The sequence below is a fragment of the Vanellus vanellus genome, assembly GCF_965231255.1.
Source record: "Vanellus vanellus genome assembly, chromosome: 2".
Classification (NCBI taxonomy): domain Eukaryota; kingdom Metazoa; phylum Chordata; class Aves; order Charadriiformes; family Charadriidae; genus Vanellus; species Vanellus vanellus.
This window is the reverse complement of record NC_138906.1, coordinates 128,851,625-128,870,891: the sequence shown is the minus strand read 5'-3', so window position 1 is coordinate 128,870,891 and position 19,267 is coordinate 128,851,625. Positions and strand designations below refer to the sequence as shown.

The 19,267-nt window shown below is 37.4% G+C and overlaps 1 protein-coding gene and 1 long non-coding RNA gene across 4 annotated transcripts in view; one reads left to right on the top strand and one right to left on the bottom strand.

Moving 5' to 3' along the window:
* Positions 1 to 16,170, top strand: part of NSMAF (neutral sphingomyelinase activation associated factor) — a 42,103-nt gene extending 25,933 nt beyond the window's left edge. For 2 of the 3 annotated variants that reach the window (XM_082498968.1, XM_082498969.1), the window contains 18 exons: positions 876 to 955; positions 2,340 to 2,430; positions 2,523 to 2,586; positions 2,708 to 2,759; positions 3,725 to 3,845; positions 4,134 to 4,265; positions 4,665 to 4,707; positions 5,152 to 5,315; positions 6,749 to 6,857; positions 8,257 to 8,315; positions 9,035 to 9,102; positions 10,735 to 10,802; positions 11,035 to 11,158; positions 11,840 to 11,923; positions 12,955 to 13,105; positions 13,469 to 13,571; positions 14,531 to 14,640; positions 15,617 to 16,170. In XM_082498968.1, coding sequence (XP_082355094.1) covers positions 876 to 955; positions 2,340 to 2,430; positions 2,523 to 2,586; positions 2,708 to 2,759; positions 3,725 to 3,845; positions 4,134 to 4,265; positions 4,665 to 4,707; positions 5,152 to 5,315; positions 6,749 to 6,857; positions 8,257 to 8,315; positions 9,035 to 9,102; positions 10,735 to 10,802; positions 11,035 to 11,158; positions 11,840 to 11,923; positions 12,955 to 13,105; positions 13,469 to 13,571; positions 14,531 to 14,640; positions 15,617 to 15,711 — 1,718 coding nt within the window. In that variant the 3' untranslated portion in view covers positions 15,712 to 16,170. Of the gene's footprint in view, positions 1 to 875; positions 956 to 2,339; positions 2,431 to 2,522; positions 2,587 to 2,707; positions 2,760 to 3,724; positions 3,846 to 4,133; positions 4,266 to 4,664; positions 4,708 to 5,151; positions 5,316 to 6,748; positions 6,862 to 8,256; positions 8,316 to 9,034; positions 9,103 to 10,734; positions 10,803 to 11,034; positions 11,159 to 11,839; positions 11,924 to 12,954; positions 13,106 to 13,468; positions 13,572 to 14,530; positions 14,641 to 15,616 lie in introns of those variants that run through there. The other variant, XM_082498970.1, reaches the window with a different exon arrangement.
* On the bottom strand, positions 1,927 to 19,000 carry LOC309686331. Its single transcript, XR_014270532.1, has 3 exons — positions 18,877 to 19,000; positions 18,545 to 18,592; positions 1,927 to 2,015 (listed from the first exon to the last, which is right to left on the bottom strand). It is a non-coding gene; the product is annotated as an uncharacterized lncRNA (long non-coding RNA).
* Between the last annotated feature and the right edge of the window lie 267 nt (positions 19,001 to 19,267).

Here is a 19,267-nt window from a genome sequence, read left to right as displayed (position 1 = left end):
ACTGGAAATACCTCAGGGGCAGGCTTACACTGTGTAAAGTTCATGGTACATCAAAATGCACCTGGCGTTAGCAATCTTGAGTGTTTGCTTATGCACTTACCCTGACTCTGGAGTGTAGAGAACAGAATACCTCACCTTTTCCTGTTAAACATTTCACTCATTGCATACAGAGTATGTACCAAGCATCTGCTTTGTCACTTTGAAAATCTGCGGTCCTGAGCATTCAAATGCTCTCTGTGATTCCAATAAATGCAAAAGAACCAGTAAAATGGCCTTTTGTGAAACAAGCTGGATGCATTGAAATTTATAGAATCCAGGTGTTCTTTTACAGTTCTTAGCATTGCAAGTTGGGAGGAAGAGGCTAACAAGGCTTGTGCCTAAATCAAGGGTCTTTGTGCAATATGTGTTGGAAGCTTGTCCTTTTCAGGATTCTGTCCCTCTGCAAGGAGTGGAGTAGGGGAATCTCATGTTTTTCATCAGCACTGGCTCAGATACTCCAATCTGATTGGTTGATGGGGCTTAACTGTAGCATGACAACATAGTTAACGGATAGAAAGAAGATACCCGCTGCTTTTCTGCCATAGGTAGCAGGTTCTATATTGACTAGGTGACGCTAGTTGCAGTAGCTATCACAAATATGTAACTACTAGTTCCTAAGCCAGAGCCTTGAGATTAAGCCTACTTGGAAGATGAGTAGCCATTTACAGCAAGACTTTAATTCTTTTGTAGTTAGGGAACAGAGAAAACTGCTGGAGGGGTTCTGTGTTGTTTTTTTGTTTGGTTTGTTTTTTGGGGGTTTTTGTTTGTTTTCAAATACTGATTAGGCTCTATTCCTGTCTGTAGAAACAATGCATTTAACTATGGGGTTTTTTTAGATCTGACAAAGCCTGAAACATTCCGTGACCTTAGTAAACCAATTGGTGCCCTGAATAAGGAAAGGCTGGATAGATTATTGGTATGTATATCTTGGCTTTTATCTGCTGCGCATTGTGGGCCTTGTACATATTTGCAATAAAAGGAGTTTTGTCAAGCAGGCTTTGGGAACTATGTATTTATCTGAAAAGAACTATAAACCTTATCAGAAGCAAACTTACCTATAAACATACCACAATTATTTTCAGCTCGATTTAATCAGTACTCATTTTGTCAGTAATAATTTAAAGTGATTTGGATCTGTTTCCTCTCTCGTACTACCATTTCATACATACATGCTTTTAAATGCTTTACATCACTTTTAAAATAAAATCCCCTAATCATTTAACTATTGTAACTGCATTTGTATGGCAGGCACTGAGATGCTATAAACATATATGGAAATACAAACTCCTAAGACCAGTGGATTTAAATGCACAATGTAAAATAGGTGGATGAATTAAACAAGACAAAGTAGTAGAAATCTTAAGTACTTCCATTTAGAATACTTCAAAAGAAGGAAATCAGTATCCACGGAGATCAGAGCACCAACTTGAAATTTCCACATGCAGATAATAGTGCAGAAACTTTTTCCATTTCTCAAAGTAGTCAGGCTTACCTTTCATAAGGAGTCAAACACATAGTTACAGGCTTAAAAGTCCTCTGTTTCTTGGCTTTTAATTCTTTGTATAAAATCATTGTCTCCTGTGATAAGTTATTTGTTCTAAAATCATTTGCAGAACACAACCATATTTAATGTTTTGGAACCTTTATTAGTTCTTAAACATTAGAAAAAAAATATTGCTAGACTAACTGCATTGTATAGGCAAAAAAGATTAAATATTTCAAAATCATAAAGCTCCCTAAGGTTGTGGAGGGTAAGAACATGATCAATATTATGTTTTCAATAACAGTAAGAAAGTTCTCTTCATAAGATCTGACTGTTTCCTCAAACTGTTAACTGCCTTATACTTTCTGCAGTAAAAGTCATTTTATTTAGATTATGATAAGTTTTAGGGATAAATGCATAGGAGCTTCAGTCAGAAGGGAATCTTCCAGGTTGAATTAAGTCAATATGTTCTTCCATATTTTCATTAAATTGCCTGTGAAAGATGAAAAGGAAGTATTTGTTTGCACTCCTTTGAAGTTGAGTCACTGCACATGTGACAGTGAAAGAGGAAAAAAAACCTGAAAACCTGATAGTTCTGGATGATAAATTATAACAACTTCTTTGCCTTATTGATTTACTGATCTGATTAAATCTGTGTGGTTATTAAACTTAATTTGTTTTATTGTTAGGAAAAAAATAATGAGGGTGGTACTACTCTGTGTCTTTTTAAAGGGAAAAAAAGTGTGTATTTGTTCAATATTGAAGGAAAGCAGGAGTGCTGATTTTAAACAGACCTCTCTTTCTTCATGTGTTGCAGACACGTTATCAGGAAATGCCAGAGCCTAAATTCATGTATGGGAGCCATTATTCATCTCCGGGTTATGTTTTATTTTATCTTGTTAGAGTTGGTAAGACAGCTTTTGCATGCTCTCTGAGCAGACAGTTACCTCCAAAGTGGACAAGATTTGGAGTAAACTGATGAGTTTTTCTTTCTTCCTAGCTCCAGAATACATGCTCTGTCTGCAGAATGGAAAGTTTGATCATGCTGACAGAATGTTCAACAGGTTTGTTTACATTTTGTCTATAACTAGGTTGATTTTGTTTTCAAATATGTATCATGGGAGTGCAAAGCCTTAAAAAAAATATTTTTTTTTAACAAATGTGTGATTAATATGTGTGTTATAGTCTTGCAGAAACCTGGAAAAACTGTTTGGATGGTGCAACAGATTTCAAAGAGGTAAATGGCTGGAAGATGATTCAACTCCTTGGTATCTGTGCTAAGCTTTCTGTTCTCAGATGTCTCCTGTTGATTTGAGAGTTTTGGGGTGGGGGTGGGGTGTGTTTGGTTGGGCTTTTGTTTCTTTGTTTGTGAGTTTTAGTTGTGTGTGGGTTTTTTTAAGGTTGTTCACTGCATTTTATGAATCCTTCAGTGTTTTTAGCTTCTTCCTTCTCTAATTCCATGATTGTTTATCCGTGTCTGCTTACTGGCTTTTAGTTTAATGGAAGTGTTGTGAATGTTACTGAAATAAGTGGGAATTATCAGAGTGGATTAGGGCTGAAAATATGCAATTTTATGTATCATCTGCTGGAATATCATAAGGATTTAGCTGTATTACAATGCTACAACCGAAGAGGTTAAACTATAGAAGTTTTATCTTGGTTTTTTGAGCCTTATAGAAACCATAACTTATAGAATACATTGAGAATGATTAACTGTCAAACAGTGAGTGCTGTTAAATAATGTTTCTTTGATAAAGGAGTGATATAAAAAAAAAGTCTATAGTTAATGGTAACGGAATCAAGGTTGGTTGGCTATGGTGGTCTTTAAGTAATAGACTTAACCTCTGAAACTTTTGTCATCGTTCTAGTTTTATTCTAGGTTTTTGTCTTGACTCTTATCTGATGTCTTACAAATGAGAAGGTAGCAATGCAATTAGTGTTCTGAAGATACTCTTAGATATTATGGATTCTTATGTCACACATTACATGTTAAAATAGCTATGCCAATCTAATTGCCTTGTAGGCAGTCAAGAGGCCTGAAAGTAGTTGGAAGCATAATATGAGGAAGTTTCCAGTGCTTCTACACTGACAGAGAAGAAAGCTTGGAAAAATTACTACCTGACTTTATGGCTTGACATATGAACTTTGATAACTTCCAGTTTTACTGACTGTATTCTCTTTTATTTTTTTTTTCCTTTCCAGTTGATTCCAGAATTTTATGAAAATGATTCTAGTTTTCTAGTAAACAGCTTGAAGTTGGACTTGGGAAAAAGGCAAGGTGGAAAGATGGTTGAAGATGTAGAACTTCCCCCTTGGGCATCAGGTAATAATAATCAAACTTCTTGTTTTATGAATTAATTCAGGATTATCTAGGTTCCTAGGATGGTGGTTCTTCTCTCAAAAATGCCCATTCAATTTTCTTCTGAAGGAATTTTTGCTTTAAAACATTGACATAATTAATAGTTTAATTTTTACAGAAAATTTGAGGTTTGGTGTGGGAGGGTGGTGGTTTTTTTTTGTATGGTTGCTTTTTCAAGAAGGAAGAGGAACAGAGATGGATACCAATACTGAATGGGGTATCTTCTGCTTTAATTAACCCTTCTCTTGCCAGGTCCTGATGACTTTCTTCAGAAGAGCCAAGAGGCTTTAGAAAGTCAGTATGTATCGGAACATCTTCATGAATGGATTGACATAATATTTGGCTACAAGCAGAAAGGAAGTGAAGCAGTTGCAGCTCACAATGGTAAATATACACTTTATAGACAGACATAGCAAAAAAAAAAAAGCTTTAGACAGGAATAGTAAATAACAGCATATCTGTAGTGCCTGATTATACAACTGTGCTTTTTTTTTCTTTCTTCATTGGGGGGGTGTATTTAATGAAGCTTAAATAAGTCATCTTTCCTTTATGAAAGGACTGATTTCTTCTGAAATTTTCTGAGTCTCTTAGAAATCCTAAAATTTTTTTCAAGTAAGAAACCCAGAATTAAAATACAAGATCTCAAACTCTGCAGCCTGCTGAAATAGCTGAGTCGCTTAAATGTAACCAAGTTGAGTAAAAGATACAATTTTTTTATAGTAGGTATGCAAGACAATGAGCCTTGTATATCTACATTGTATAAACACACTTACTTTTTTCCAGTGTTTCACCCTTTAACTTACGAAGGAGGAGTGGATTTAAACAGGTAATTAACAAGAATCAGAATGTATTTGTTAAAGCAGTTAGCTAAATTTCTCAGTATGCCTTCAGGTTCTCTGCTGGCTGTAAAAATGCTCTGTATGTGAATGGTGTAGCTCTTCCATTTTATACTCCTAAATATGCAGAGAACCAGCATCAGGTTGTCATTTTTAGCATGCATGGAAAGATTATTACTTGAACATTTCTTCAGTCTGGCTTTTGTGAAATTGTTTTATTTTTTTAATTGACGAGCATACTGTCATCATACATAAACAAAATTATGAAGCTGCCAGATGACTGTCACACCTGTGGTAAATGAGTTCTGTAAGAATTCGTGATGGCCTATAGTGCTGCAGTAACTGCACGTGCAGGCCCATGCTTTCAGGGGAGGGGAGGAAAAGAAGAAAGTACTGACCTACTTGGCTAAATTAAATATCTTGTTTTTGTAAAGTATTATGGACCCCAATGAAAAAGTAGCTCTGCTGACACAAATCTTGGAGTTTGGACAGACGCCAAAACAGTTGTTTACAATTCCTCATCCCCGAAGGATAATACCGAAGTTGAAAAGCTTGTCTCGAACATCTAGTCACAGTGTTTCCATAACTGAGTCTCCAGGTAAACGCGTAACAGATAAGCTGAGGATGTAACAGATTTGTAATTTTGAGAAGTTCTGTATCTTTTTCCCACAGGATCTCATTATACAAGTCTCTTGGCCACTTACCCTGTAAGCCGACTCAGAATAAATCCATGAACTAACTGTAAAAGAAAAACTGGAAAGACCAGTTTTCAAATTTGAAAATACAGGTGTTGTCTTGCATTTTTGCCTTCTGTTCCAGTGGTCTCATCTGGGACTGTTCAATCTCTGTTTTTGAAGCTGTGGGAGGTCTATCATCCCTGGCCTTTCATGACACTTCAAAATCAAGCTGATATGACAGCAGCTTCAATAGCCATATCTGCAGGCATTCTAAGTAATATAAAGATTTGCTTGGTTTTTGAACAGGGATGTCTTTGGGGTGGTCAATTGGCTTCATCTAAATAAACCCTGAGAACTTAAATTAAGCATCTGAATTTTTTGCCTTTCCCATGACTTGAATGAAAATCTGTCAAGAAATTACTTTGTTTTCCCTATATACTGTTGGGACAACGTTGATTGAATAACTTTCTTCAAGGAAAGGCTACATAGTGCCATCAGAGGCTTCTGTTCAGTGAGGAACTTAAACCATTTTTCTGAAACTCAGATGCTATGGTCCTCATCATATGTATAGTGGTCTACTATAAATTGGACCAGTATCAAATAGAAAGGTTTTTCTTAGTTGGTTGTCTTCAATTCACTTACCTTTTGGTGGCTTTCATTTTTAAGCAGAGAAGAGGAGTGCTACTTAGCATGGCAACCTGTAGCATCCAAATGGCAAGAATGGCTTTGAAAGTTAATAATGTTCGTATGTGCTAAATGGATATGGTGATATGCTGCCTAAGTCATTAACTCGCAGATCAACATTTCCTGTTGGGTTAGGATTTTTTACAGCAATTGACATCTAATTTTCTCGATTTTGTTGCTTTTTTTAATCACTTAACTTTTTCAACAGAGCAGTGAAATGAGGTTGTGACATAATAAAATCACATGCTGTACTGTAGCAGTAGATGGCTTTCCTGGTACGTTTCCATTTGGAAAGCTCTTGACATCACCATGGAACACCAAAACATCTCTGCAGAAAAGTTTTTGGGTTTTTGTTGTTTTGGTTTTGTGTGGCTTTTTTTTTTTTCATTTTGGAAATGTATTCTGTCAGGTCTCCAGTTTAAAAGCCCTGGTTTTGGGAAGAAAAAAACATTTTTGACTCTGTAAGCCTATGCATTCAGGAGGAGATTTGGAAAAAAAAAAGTTAGTGATCATGTTGCTCTCTGCATTAGCCAAACATTCTTAATCCTGGAGCTCTGCACAATTTCCATACTTTCATATTTATGTGTGCAACCTCAGCTACCTAGTTATTTGAAATCTGTCTTTTTATTTCCTGTTTGTGATGAAACTTTATTGTGGCGTTTTATTGCAGTTTCTCCAAATGAAGAATCATTTGAAGATTTGACAGAAGAAAGTATAACACTTGCTTGGAACAATATTGCCAAACTAAAATTAGATGAGCGATATAAAATTCACAAAGAGTAGGTAGTATTCTCCTCTTCTTACAGTCAAAGTTGTTCCAATTAATTGGGGGGGAGGGGGGAGAGGTATTTGCGCGTCAGTCTGAATGATGGGTTACGGTTTAAGGTAAATATTGTTTTTTTTTTTGAGAAGGCTCATTGATTTGATTACGCAAGATGAGTTTATGATGGGTTATCAATCCGGAAAATGTATTTGTCAGTTTGATTTTTTTATTTTTTTTTCCTGTTCCTTATACAGACCTAGAGCTAATTAAATTCATTATCATTTTAGTACCCGAAGCAGATATTGATTACCTTCTCTAAAACAGTGATAGCAGCAGCCAGATAAAGACTTCCATTTATTTATTTATTTATAACATCAGGAAGACCTAGCTGCTTCATCTTGTTTGATTTGAAAGGTTAAACCACTAAGTTCAACTACTGTACGCCTCAAGCTGCTGATGTATAAGCAGTTTGCCAAGTCTCCAGCTATAGGTTTTCAGTTAATCCAGGTACCAAACTACTGTTCTAATGGATTCCTAGGGAGCCATGAGTCAGCAGGGGCATTTCAGGTGAACTTTGAAAATACCTAACAATGAACAACAGCAACTATATTTTAAAGAACAGATTTTCCTTTGGCCCCATCTCTTGTCCTAATGGCTGGACTAGTATGAGGATTTCTTACTACCTTGAGTGCAGCTACTTTCTTGGTGACTGTAACCTAACCTAGAAAAGAAACATTCTCTTGTCCAGAAAACAAGGCAATATTTCTAGTGAGAAAGGGCTTGTGTTACCAGATTGTTAGGGTTAGTGAAGTCCTGATTCTGAAAACAGACCTGATTTTCAGCTTTTGATTCTTTTTTTTTTTTTTTTTTTTTCTGGAGACTGCTGAGGGAAAAAAAAAATAAACAGGTCTGTGTAACAGAATTTTGTCTGTGCAGAATTCTCAGTGCTTCCTAATGACTTGCTCCCTGACGTAAACTATATGTCTAAATTTCTAGACTGTGGCTTTGCCAGTATCAAATTTGAGGAGAAAAGACATGCAAGTTCTGATTCCTGACACTTGAAGTATTCAGTATCTGCCTGTAGGCAGGTTCCTGACTCTTTTGTAGCTAATCCTAAAGTGGAAATACTGAATGTGAAGTTATTTATTTATCCTCTCACATGGTCACGTCCTTTGTGATGAGGACAAAGTTTTTGCAGAACGATATGGGGAACCTGTACTGGACTTTCACGTATTATATCAAGTTATATTTTTGTCTCTAGGCCTATATCACACCACTGTAGTGCTTTTAATCTCCTTGAATGTCTTAGCTCTTACAGAGATCAAATAATAAATTTCAACTGTAGTCAATTTACAGTATGGTGGTTAAGTTTCAAAGCCTATGAAATCACCTATAAGCTTACTTGTATTAAACAGGGCAATTACTGGAATAGCAGTCACTTGCAATGGGTCTTCTGTTTTCACTACATCCCAGGGTAAGTATAACTGCAGAGGTATTTACTAGAACCTGCAGTGTAAATGCAGGTTAATATTTTATGAACAAAATGGCATGAAACTCCGAAATGTAGTTAAGATTTAGCCCCATGAATATCTTCACTGAGAACAAAATGAAGACAACATTAAATGGGATATTTCTGGAATCAGTGAGTTCTGTATTTTTTTACAGTCATGAAAGGAGCAGCCGTAATCTCCTGCTAAATGCAAGACTTGTTTTCACTTCATGCTCAATTCCTTCTTGCTGTTTGAGGGACTTTCAGATTTTGTATGTGAAGGCTACTTCTGCTTGACTTTTGGATTGTCACCTTTGAAAGTCAGATATTACAGAAATTAACTTAAATTTATATTTCCTGTAACAAAATAGCTTAAGTCCGTGAATTTGTTAAGTTTTAGATCACTTTGACTCAAGGATTTAAATATTATATATACCTAGGCTTGGGAAGGTGGTAACTTCTTGCTTTAGATACCAGAGTTCTCTTAGAGTTTGATGGGCATGGGGGAGTCGATCTGTAACTGGTGCAAAACTGGCTGGTTCCAGGCTCAAGTCACAAGCTTTTTAAGGAGTTTCTCAAAGACTATGAGAAACCTATACCTGCTTTTCATAGTAAGATATTTGAATATTCAAACAGTAGCAAAATTACTAGGTTCTATAATATAAAACAGTCCTTTTATCTTCTATTTTGTCTATTACCCTCAGATTCAACTTTGAAGATGTTTTCCAAAGAATCAAAAACAATCCAGAGAAGCGTGTCCTTTTCAAACATGGTAAGTTGCTGTCAAAATAAAAATGAGATCATAGGGAATCTTCTGAAAGCTAATTGGAGAAATGGTTCTTACCATACATCAATGCCTCTTTTCTTCCCCTGCCTACTCAATTGTATTGTGTGTGAATAATTTAGTGGAGTGAAGTGAGACACTGTCAGACCTCCAGGGAGGCAGAGCATGTTCTGCGAACGTGGGAACGGAGCATTAAATGGTTGCACTTTACTTTTGTGCTAGCTTTGTTTCGAGTTGCCCTACTATCCAGGGAAGGGCTTGTGATAAAGATAGTCTGGCATGAGCAGAGGAGTCTTCCTGAACAACCTTGAACTGCCCTTGGGACCATAATTGCAAAGCTTAAATTCCCTCCATGTGCTCACATCCAGCATTGCCTTACTGCTCCCAAGTGTTTGAAGGCTGTGAGTCAGCCGGCAGAGGAGAACCAAGCACAGGGAGTAGAATCTATGCTGGGTGAATTTGAGCCATCCTTCCGCAATGAGCAATGATCTCAGCAACCTCTGAACAACATTTTTCCCCTGCTTCTAAAACGGAACTTGGAAGGAGATTCTATATTTGATTTTCTGTGTTTGAGCACTGTGGACAGATCTGGGTCATAGAGATTCACTCCCAATTGTCATGTTCAGAGCCCTTTATTGAGGGAAGACACTAGGGTATATCAGCCTTCTCTGAAGCCTAGTCTCTTGTGGGAATAAAAAAGGCAAATGGGTTGCCCAGAGAGAAGCTATAGCATGTTTTAACGTAAGTTGCAGGATTAGGGCCTGCCATGGCACATGCTAGAAGGTGAATCCGGATACAGCAATTCCTAATGCTTTAGCCAAGGCAAACCTAGGAATGTTGCTTCTTGGCACTGTAAAAAGGGAGCTCTTTGCTGACTCCTAGGCCAAAAGTCAGTTTTTCATGAGCAGGCCTTGTCTACTTTTTTTTTATTATTATTATTATTATTCTCTCTGTAGTTTTAGTGCTGATGTGTTGCAGCAATGCTAGAAGCAGTAGTCTTTTTTACAGTTCATCAGCTTACTGATTTTTAGAACAGATCTAAAACATGACCAGTGAAAGTACTGTGCTGATTTTTTTTTTCTTTAATTTTTTTTTTTCCTTGCTGCTTTCAGTGATGGTAATGTAACTGAGCAGCTGTCTGTAATGAATGTTTCTTGCCGAGAATAGTAGGAATTGGATAGGTACGTTTGCTGTTTGAAGCTGGGCTGATAAGTAGCTGTCATGGAGAACAAACATCAAAGGAAACCTTGATTTTTAGTTTCTGATAGCTGTTTGCATCGGGAATTGACAGTAGCTTACAAGATGAAGAGATGACCCAGTTTCTCCTGAACAAGGAATTGCATACCATGTCCTTGAAATACCAGCATTTTGAAAAAAGCAGATCCATCAGTTTTGCATGTGTTTCTGAACTTGAGTGCTACCTTTATAATTACGAGACATTAACTATTCTTGCTGTTCAGTGTCCAAACTAATGAAGTTTTTCTTGATTAGTGTTCATATAACACCTATATGTTGTGTGTTAGAAGATTAAAATGCTTCTTGTTCTCCAAAAGCATGTTAATGTACCTCTATTTGATTTGGGGTAAGAAATTTAAGATTACTTTTTTTTTTTTACTACAGGCTTTGTCATCTTGTCTAATCTTACCAGGAGATACCACTGTCATAAGTTCTTCATGGGACAATCATATGTGTGTATTTACTTCCTATTAACTTTACTGAATTACACTGAGTGCCTTTTGTCATTATGTTTATGGTTTTAGATAATGATATAGAAATTAATTGTTAAAATGCAGCGTCTATATTTCTGCTTCTTTTTTCAGTCGATTTCTGTTAAAAACTGTAGAAGTTACTTTCCTCTATTTAGAAAAAAACATTTAAGTTTTCTGAAGGCGCTGTTCTTTTATAACCTCTTCCTGTTAGATATTTTTATTCAATTGCATTTGGAAGACAGCAAGACACCTTAATGGGACATGACGATGCAGTCAGTAAGATCTGTTGGCGTGATGGACGTTTATATTCTGCATCTTGGGATTCCACTGTGAAGGTTTGTATATGGGTTTGTTGTACTTCAATAACTGTTTATAGATAGCACTTTTTTTAATATTCAGCCAGCCAAATGCTTTGGAGTGGATGTATTTCTAGAATATCTTCTTCATTTAGCTTTATCTCAACTCTGTTTCAAAGCTGAAGTGTTACTTTAAGAAATTTCATTCATTCTAACTTACTGTAAATGTGAGGGGTTTGGAGGCAAACTGTTTGGAGGAACTGGAATGTTTTGCGACCTTGACTGGTGATTCTGTTTGCTGAGTGGAATAGGTTTCTAAAATACTTAAGTTTAACATAAGCTACAAAACTATTATTCAGGATCAGGGACTTGCTAATCTAAAGAGCATGCCTACAGTTAGGTGGAAAGATAATTTGGAAGTTAGAGACAGAAGAGAATTTCCCAAAGCCATCTGTGTATGGCTGTGATACACCTGTACTTAGGTAGGCTTCTGTAACCTGTCTGGAATCAGCGTCACCATGTTTAATATATGGGTCGGCTTGGGGTAAACGAGTTCAGGTGCCATTTGTTGTCGCTGTGTTCTGCCACGTAGGCAAGGCAAGGCCAGGCCCACAGGTAACAGAAGCAGCCCTTCTTGTAATGTGAGAATTCACTACTGAAGAAACTCATCCAGAGTTATACTAATGCTTCCTTGAGCAAACTTAAATATCTGTGTTGCAGGTGTGGCACTGTGTTCCTGGAGAGACCTTGAGCAATAAAAAACACCACTTTGAACTGCTTGCAGAGTTGGAACATGATGTTAGTGTAAGTATGTGGATAGGGATAAGGTATCTCAGAATATGAAGATTAATTGCTCATTAAAATCAAAGTCAATATCTAGTAGTAAAGCACAAGGATTGGGTTAGGGGGCTGAGGGGGTGTGTTGTTTTGGGAAGTGTGTGTGTAGGTGGGGTTTGTTTCACTTTTGTTTGTTTGTCTGAGATGTGTCCTGCACCAGTGTCACCTGCTTCCCCAGTTGAAAGGTCCACTCCTGGGGACTGAAGCAACAGTATGAACAGAGGTTTCTTAACTTCTCTTGCTCAGTTTGTATGCATAAAGTACTGGGGAGGACTTGGGGTTTTTTTGTTAGCCTTTTTGGTTTTGAAAACAGACTAACGTTTTTTTAAGTATTTTCATGGTTACAGCTGCTTCTTAATGTACCTTTGCCAAAGGCAAGCAAATGAAAAAGAATTTGTCCAAGTTGTTTACCATGCAATAAAATATATTACTGAATTTCACTGTAAAAATATAAACGCATTGTGTACACTAAATCATAAATGTGTAACTGCACACTCTTATTTATAGCCTCTAATGTGTCACTCGAGTAGGCTATTTAGAATTACTGTGTGTTAAACCTTCTTAATAGTTTTTTTTACAGGTCACAACGTAGACATTTACTGAAACAGTTCTGATAATGTTTAAGAACTGTACCCAAGAGAATTAGAAACAACTGATGACTAGGAAGTACTTTAAAAGTAAAGAAGATTTTTACCCTTAAGGATAAAGTCTTGCATTTAGGTGGACAGTATGGGTACTAAAAGTAGTCTGAAATGTCGTTTTCCATTTCTGATTATGCAAAGAAACAGCATTTTAAAATATCATCACAGGGATGATTTTTATAGGCAGGATTTTTAATAATTGTACTTAAATAAGAATGTGGCAGAATTACGTGTAAATTTTTTTTGTAAAATGATATCTTCTTACGGATAATAGACTTGCTTTGTGTATGTTGAAAACCTGTCTTGAGATAGCTTATGTGAAAGGATAGGAAAATCATGGGATGCTTAACTTCCTAGGTAAATGCAATCGACCTTAATGCTGCAAATACTATATTAGCATCTGGAACCAAAGAGGGCACCATTAGTGTGTGGGATGTTACTACAGCAACAGTGTTGCACCAGTTGCCATGTCATTCTGGGACTGTGTTTGATGCTGCCTTTAGTCCCGGTACGTTGGATTTCAGTTTTTAATATGCACTGTTGGAAGCTTCAAAGGGAATCTTATTTGTGATTTCATGTCATATACCCTTGTTATTGGAATTACTAACTTAAAGGGGGATGGTGAAGTGTTTTGGACTGACACGTCTCAATTATAAAGAATTTATTAATTGTATACAAGGCCATACTCGACTGTAAACCAATTTTGTTTATCGTTGCTTGCTTGGAGACTTAATTTACAGTACCTGATCTATAAATAAGTAGGTCAGGCAGTCTAACATGCTGTATGGCAGACTGTTTTGGTAACTAGAACTGAATGTCTAAACATACTTTTTTGTTGTTTCTTTTGTTTGCTTTTTTTCTTTTTTTACAGACAGCAGACATCTACTCAGCACAGGAGAGGACTGTTGTTTTAAAGTAATAGATGTACAAACTGGAATGCTTATATCTTCTGTAACCGCTGGTGAGCCACAGAGGTAATTCTGAGACCATATAGATTATGAAGCTGTGTAGCCAGCTGAGTTAACTGTGGAAATGCTTGATGGTTGGTGGTAGCAGAATAGAAAGGGCAGTAATACCGGCAACTTTGTTTTATGGAACTACTTTTTTAAAGTGCAAAGGCTGATGTTCTAGCATGTTGTATGCATTATGATCAAGCTTTCCAAACGGGGACAAAACCAAACAAGTATCTAAGTAAATAACTCACATTTTTTTCAGCAACTTTAACTACCATAAAAGATGATGAGATCTGTAACTAAGCAGCTCTTCCAGCAGCTGAGCTACTGACATTTCTAACAAGTAGACAGTTCTCTTACTTGAATCATATCTGTCAACAATCTTGACTATTACTTTTTTTTTTTTTTTTTTGCAATGCTTCCTTTTTGTTTCAATAATCTAAGAAAAGATTGGCTATTATAATTAAGGAGCGATCACTTTTTTTCACAAACCAAAATGCATACAGTTCTCTGTGGTTTATCAGGTAAACAGGTGGAATGCTTACTTAGTTACTGGAGTAAAAATATAGCAGCCATGCATGGAGTACACTTGTTAGTGTTTTGTATGTGTGTATACATAACTATGCATATGCATGTGTATACATTTTTTTAATTCAGTTATTTCCCTGAAAGTCCTCTTCTGCACTTCAGGTGACTGTTTCAGGAACATGAAGTGAAAGTGGTAGCTCATGAGAGGACTTGGGTACCATATCCATGTACAGCTGACTGGGTCCTCTTCTGTTATGTGAATATATTTCATCCATCTGCCAGGGGAAGGTCTGGCTGGGTCTAGGGCAGTCAGAGAAGCAAGTCTGAGTCTCAACCCTTTAAAATAATTTGGGAATAACCTTTCCAGAAAGACTGTTAAAGGGTAGACTTTCCTTTAGTTTTGTACCTCAATTTTCAATTCTTTTTGACTTAGTTTGGAAATGTACTTGCAGATGCTTCAAATGGGATGGAAACACCATCTTATCGGGAAGTCAATCTGGTGAATTACTGATTTGGGACCTTCTTGGAGGAAAAATTATTGAAAGAATCAAAGGACATACAGGTACGCCTGAGCTATTCCTATTCTCAAATTGAATGGAAGATTCCTATTTTCCAGCTCTGTTAGTATTGAAAAGTTTGAGTCATCTGCTCAGCCAGTGTTATCTTACTGTTAGTGTTATCTAGAACACCAGAACTAAAAGTACATCCACATAAGAACTTAAAGTACGTCCCCGTAAGCCTGCTAGGAAATTTAATAACAATGGAGGAATACTGCTGTTTACAAGCCTGAGCAAAGATAAATTACTTGGGATTTTTCTAATTCACACAACATTACAAAACTCAACCTTTTTCTACCTTATAGCCCTAATAAAGTGTAGTATAGACTGCACTGTATGCTTTGTCAAAGTCTGTCCAGACTGTGAGTCTAACAACAAATTCAGTAAAGTTCACTAGAAAATTGTTTTGGATGGGGATTTATAGTCTGCTTAAATGTATCTGCATAGTCTGCAGTACATTAGCAACCGGGATGTATGAAGGAGAAAAACTATCTCAGTTTTATTTAGTTTGTTTTTTAAGTCTGCCTTCACGAACAGTTGTTTCAAACTTCCCTACTATAAGCTTGTACTCTGGAACTTGACCTGTAGAGAGACCATTCTGCAGCTAGGGGAATCTTTAGAAGCAGGCTGAGGCCCGTGCTAGAAGATGTGAATATGACAAGTCCAGATGGCAGAGTGGAAAATCTCACTTTTGACAGCAACCTCCTCCCCTTTTGCCAGCGGTGCCATGTGCATTCTACACTGTAACTAACGCTGTCCCTTTAGTACCCAAAGTCTGTTGAGGCAATGTAGCCTAAGGTCATTACAGTGAGTAAGAGCAGCCACCTAGAAGCCTACTAAAATTCTTCTTAGCATATGCGGTGTCGGTGTAATCCAAACTAATAATCAGATGATCCCAAACTCTTTTAAAAAAGATCCATCATCCTGAGTACTGCTTTTATTTACATCTGGATTTAACTGTTCCGGTTTTTCTTTTCCCAGGTGCTGTAATGTCCATGTGGATGAATGAACAGTGCAACAGTGTTATTACAGGAGGGGAAGACAAACAAATCATGTTCTGGAAACTGCAATACTAGGTGCCTTTCCCTCCAGACATTTAAATGAACTCTTATTTTAAACGAAACCTTTTAAAGGAACTTAACTGTGTGCAATGATGGCTGCGGAAGTTCAACCAGATAGGAAGCTTTGTTCAACTACAACTTTCTATATTATGGTAATTTCACTGAGAGCTCTTACTTTCCATATTGTATGCATTTGTTTTTCATGGACTATCATACTAAAAATGCTTGTCTAAAATAATATCTGAGATGAAATTAAAGACCTATTTTTCTGTAATTAAAGAACTCTCAACTTGCAGTCATTGTATGATCTATGTAGAATACATCATAGCTTGCTGTTTGAACTGGTTTCAGAGCAGCATTTGCATTCTTAAGATGTCTTTAAGGATGCTTGCAGCTTAGCGCCATGTCTTGTGACATAATGTATGTACCTCTTGTGTAGTCAGCCCTTCTTCCTAGTGAAGATGCATACTTTGAACACTAGTCTGCTATCTAGTCTGCAAACATGGCTATTTGCAAAGGCATTAAGACGAATAAGAACATATTCTGTATTGCTTTTTCCTATTGAAAAACAGCACTAATGCGAAACACAAAACAATCCCCTAACAGAGAAGAGTTACACATCCATTAAATGTATTGATATAAATTTTCCCTTAATAGTGTGCCTGAAGTTAGTCTTACGCTCTTACTACTGCCTTTCATTTCTATTACTATCCTTATCTTAATAATCTCCAGCGTCTTCATGTTTTGTTTGGTGTTCTCAGCCTCTTTCAACTCAAATCATTTTTGAGATGGAATTTAAATACAGCTTTTAAACAGAGCTACAGCTGCTGGGTTTATCCAATCCCTTGTTGGTTTAACCCAGTGACAAAGCAGTGTTGCACTAGGTTTACTTTCTCTGTAGGACTTAAGGATATGATTTCCTGCAAGGAGCTGTAAAAAGTTTAACAAATGACATGAAGTAGTCTTTAAATGGCTTATTACAGCAATGAGCAAATGCAGTTATGACGTTGCCCCAGTGTACCCCAAGATCAGTATTTTTTTCTCTGATGGTATTCTCTATGGCTGGTATAAAGATGCCCTGTCAGCATGTCCAAAACCTGTTTCAGGGCACAGTTGTGTTTTTAGGGGCTTTACAGTTGTTTTACAGGTAGGGGCTGGTCTTTCATTCCCTTATTTTTTTATTATGCTGGACTTTATTTTTCAATAAGGTAATGGCTTAATGTTAAAGCAAACTGGTATTTCAGCTGCATTACTCACCTGGCTTAGCCAATAACTGAATTTTTATGTAATCAATGAGTATGTGGTGAAGGTACAAGTGGCAATAGCTTAAGCCATATCTTGCATGCCTGCTGTTACCAGTCTTAATCTTGCAGCAGAATGTTTGGTGTGGGCCCTGTTCCTTCAACTCTCATTACATTTATTTCCCCAAAATCACATTCTCTACTTGCTTGGAAATGCCCTAGGTGATTTCTGGATTGTGTTAAAGGCTTTTTATGTGGTGTTGTTGCTTGTTTACCTCCATGCTATTGTACTTTGTCTGTGGCCCACAAGGTTTAGGTTTTCTACATTACTGTACCAGCCTGAGTTTAAAAGTCACACTGTAACTCGTTTTACATTTTAGCACATCCTCTTTTTGTATTCTGTTCCTGCTAATGTGCAATTCTGCCACTCAAGTTATATTCCAGTGTGCTTGAAAATCACAAAGGAACTACCTGAGCAATAGTAAACTACACACTTCATACCTGGTTTCTTGATGCTGTTTTACCCCAATTTTGGGCACATCTGTACTCCTGTGTCACCAGGGGGCCTTCTACTGATCTAAACCAGAGGAAAGCGACCCTGAAGTTTGTGACCCCTGGATTTTGATTTAAGCTACCTCAGAGAGAAAGCATCCTTTTAACTTACTTTTGGTTAAATATGGATACATACAGTGCATAGCTCTCAAGTATATCTGAGGTTTGCTGTCTGCTATAGAATGTGCTCACAAAATAGAGACCTCAGGCAGCTGTTTCATTGCTCGAAGCAGCCTCAGGGGCTAGGGGGACTTGTGTCAAATTAACCCTGTTACTAAGTTATATCATCAGCATGTTGGGTTTTCTTTGTAATCACTCATCAGCTGTGTGCAAGCAAATTACATCCAGACCAATATTTCCTTGCAGCTGAACTCAGTTTATCTGTGTTCTTACATTTAAGCATAGCTTACTCTTCAATGCAAGGAGGTTTTTTGATTACTTGTCTCCCTTTTGGTTGCTACATGCTACAGCTGGAAGGAAAACACTTAAGTACTTGTACTGAAGTACTACCTTTGTATTATTACAGGGGAGATCCAGTGGAAGTTACAGCTGTCTGGTAACAAAAAGTTTGGATGGTCAAACCCCACTGGTCAAGCTGTAATATGGTAATAAGTTTGCTTAAAGCTTGAATAGGTATAGAACGGGCCCCTGGTGAATCATCTGCTCCTGAGGAAAAAAACTGTTCAGATACAGAGATCAGCATTTCAGTAATACATTGGTTTGGGCTCCAGGGATTATGTAACTAAGCAAAGTAGCTTGCCAAGGAACTGAACTGCTACAGGCCACAAGTCCTGTGCCCATAAGGCTGATTCATACTAAGGCTATATGCAGTCAGCAATTACTGCCAGTAAGTGCTTGCCACAGTGGTTCCAGAGACATATCATTTAGTAACCAAACAATCCAATTACAATGGCTCCCAGGAGGAATTTGATCACCACTACAGCCTGAAGGAGTGTAATGGTTTTCCCTCAGTTACCATAACTGAAAAATTCATTTGAGAAACAGGAAGCCACAAGACAGACTCTTGCCAGGCACAGCTGAGCTTATACTGGTACCTTAACAGTACTCTGAAGTTCAGTAATCCTAGATTGCACAGCTGAAACCTGAAAGAGAGCATTAAGAAAGAAAATCACTCACCAAAACTGGTATTTAACTTCAGATCACTTAACTTCTTAAAGTCTGTTGAACATACCTATGACCCAGTCTGGTGGGTTGACCCCAGCCAGCAGCTGAGCCCCCACTGAGTTTCTCACTCACTGGTCCACAGCAGGACCCATAAGAGAATCAAAGGGCAAAAGCTAGGAAAATTTAGGGTTGAGATAAAAGATAACTTTTTTTCCTCCCCCTTCCTCTTCATTTAAAAACCTATGCAAAGGCAGTAACTCACCACCTCCCACCAGCAGCAGTCTCCAAGCAACAGTTACTTTGGAAAGACTTCCCCCAAATTATTGCTGAGCATGATGTCAAGTTTTTCTTTGGTCACTTTGGGTCAGCAGTCCCAGCTGTGTCCCTCCTCAGTCTCTCAGCCACCCCCAGCCTACTCCTGGGGGCAGAGGACAGGGTCAGAAGCAGAAAAGGCTTTGACATAGTGCAAGTGCAGCTCAGTAATTGCAAAAATATTGGTGTTATCATCAACACTGTTTTAGTCACAAGTATCAGAGACAGCACCATACCAGCTGCAATGACAGAAGTTAACTCCACGGCAACCAGAACTGTACACTGAGCAAGCTGCAAACAGTTTTAAAATGAAATTGCAACTGCCATTAGCATGTTTTGTA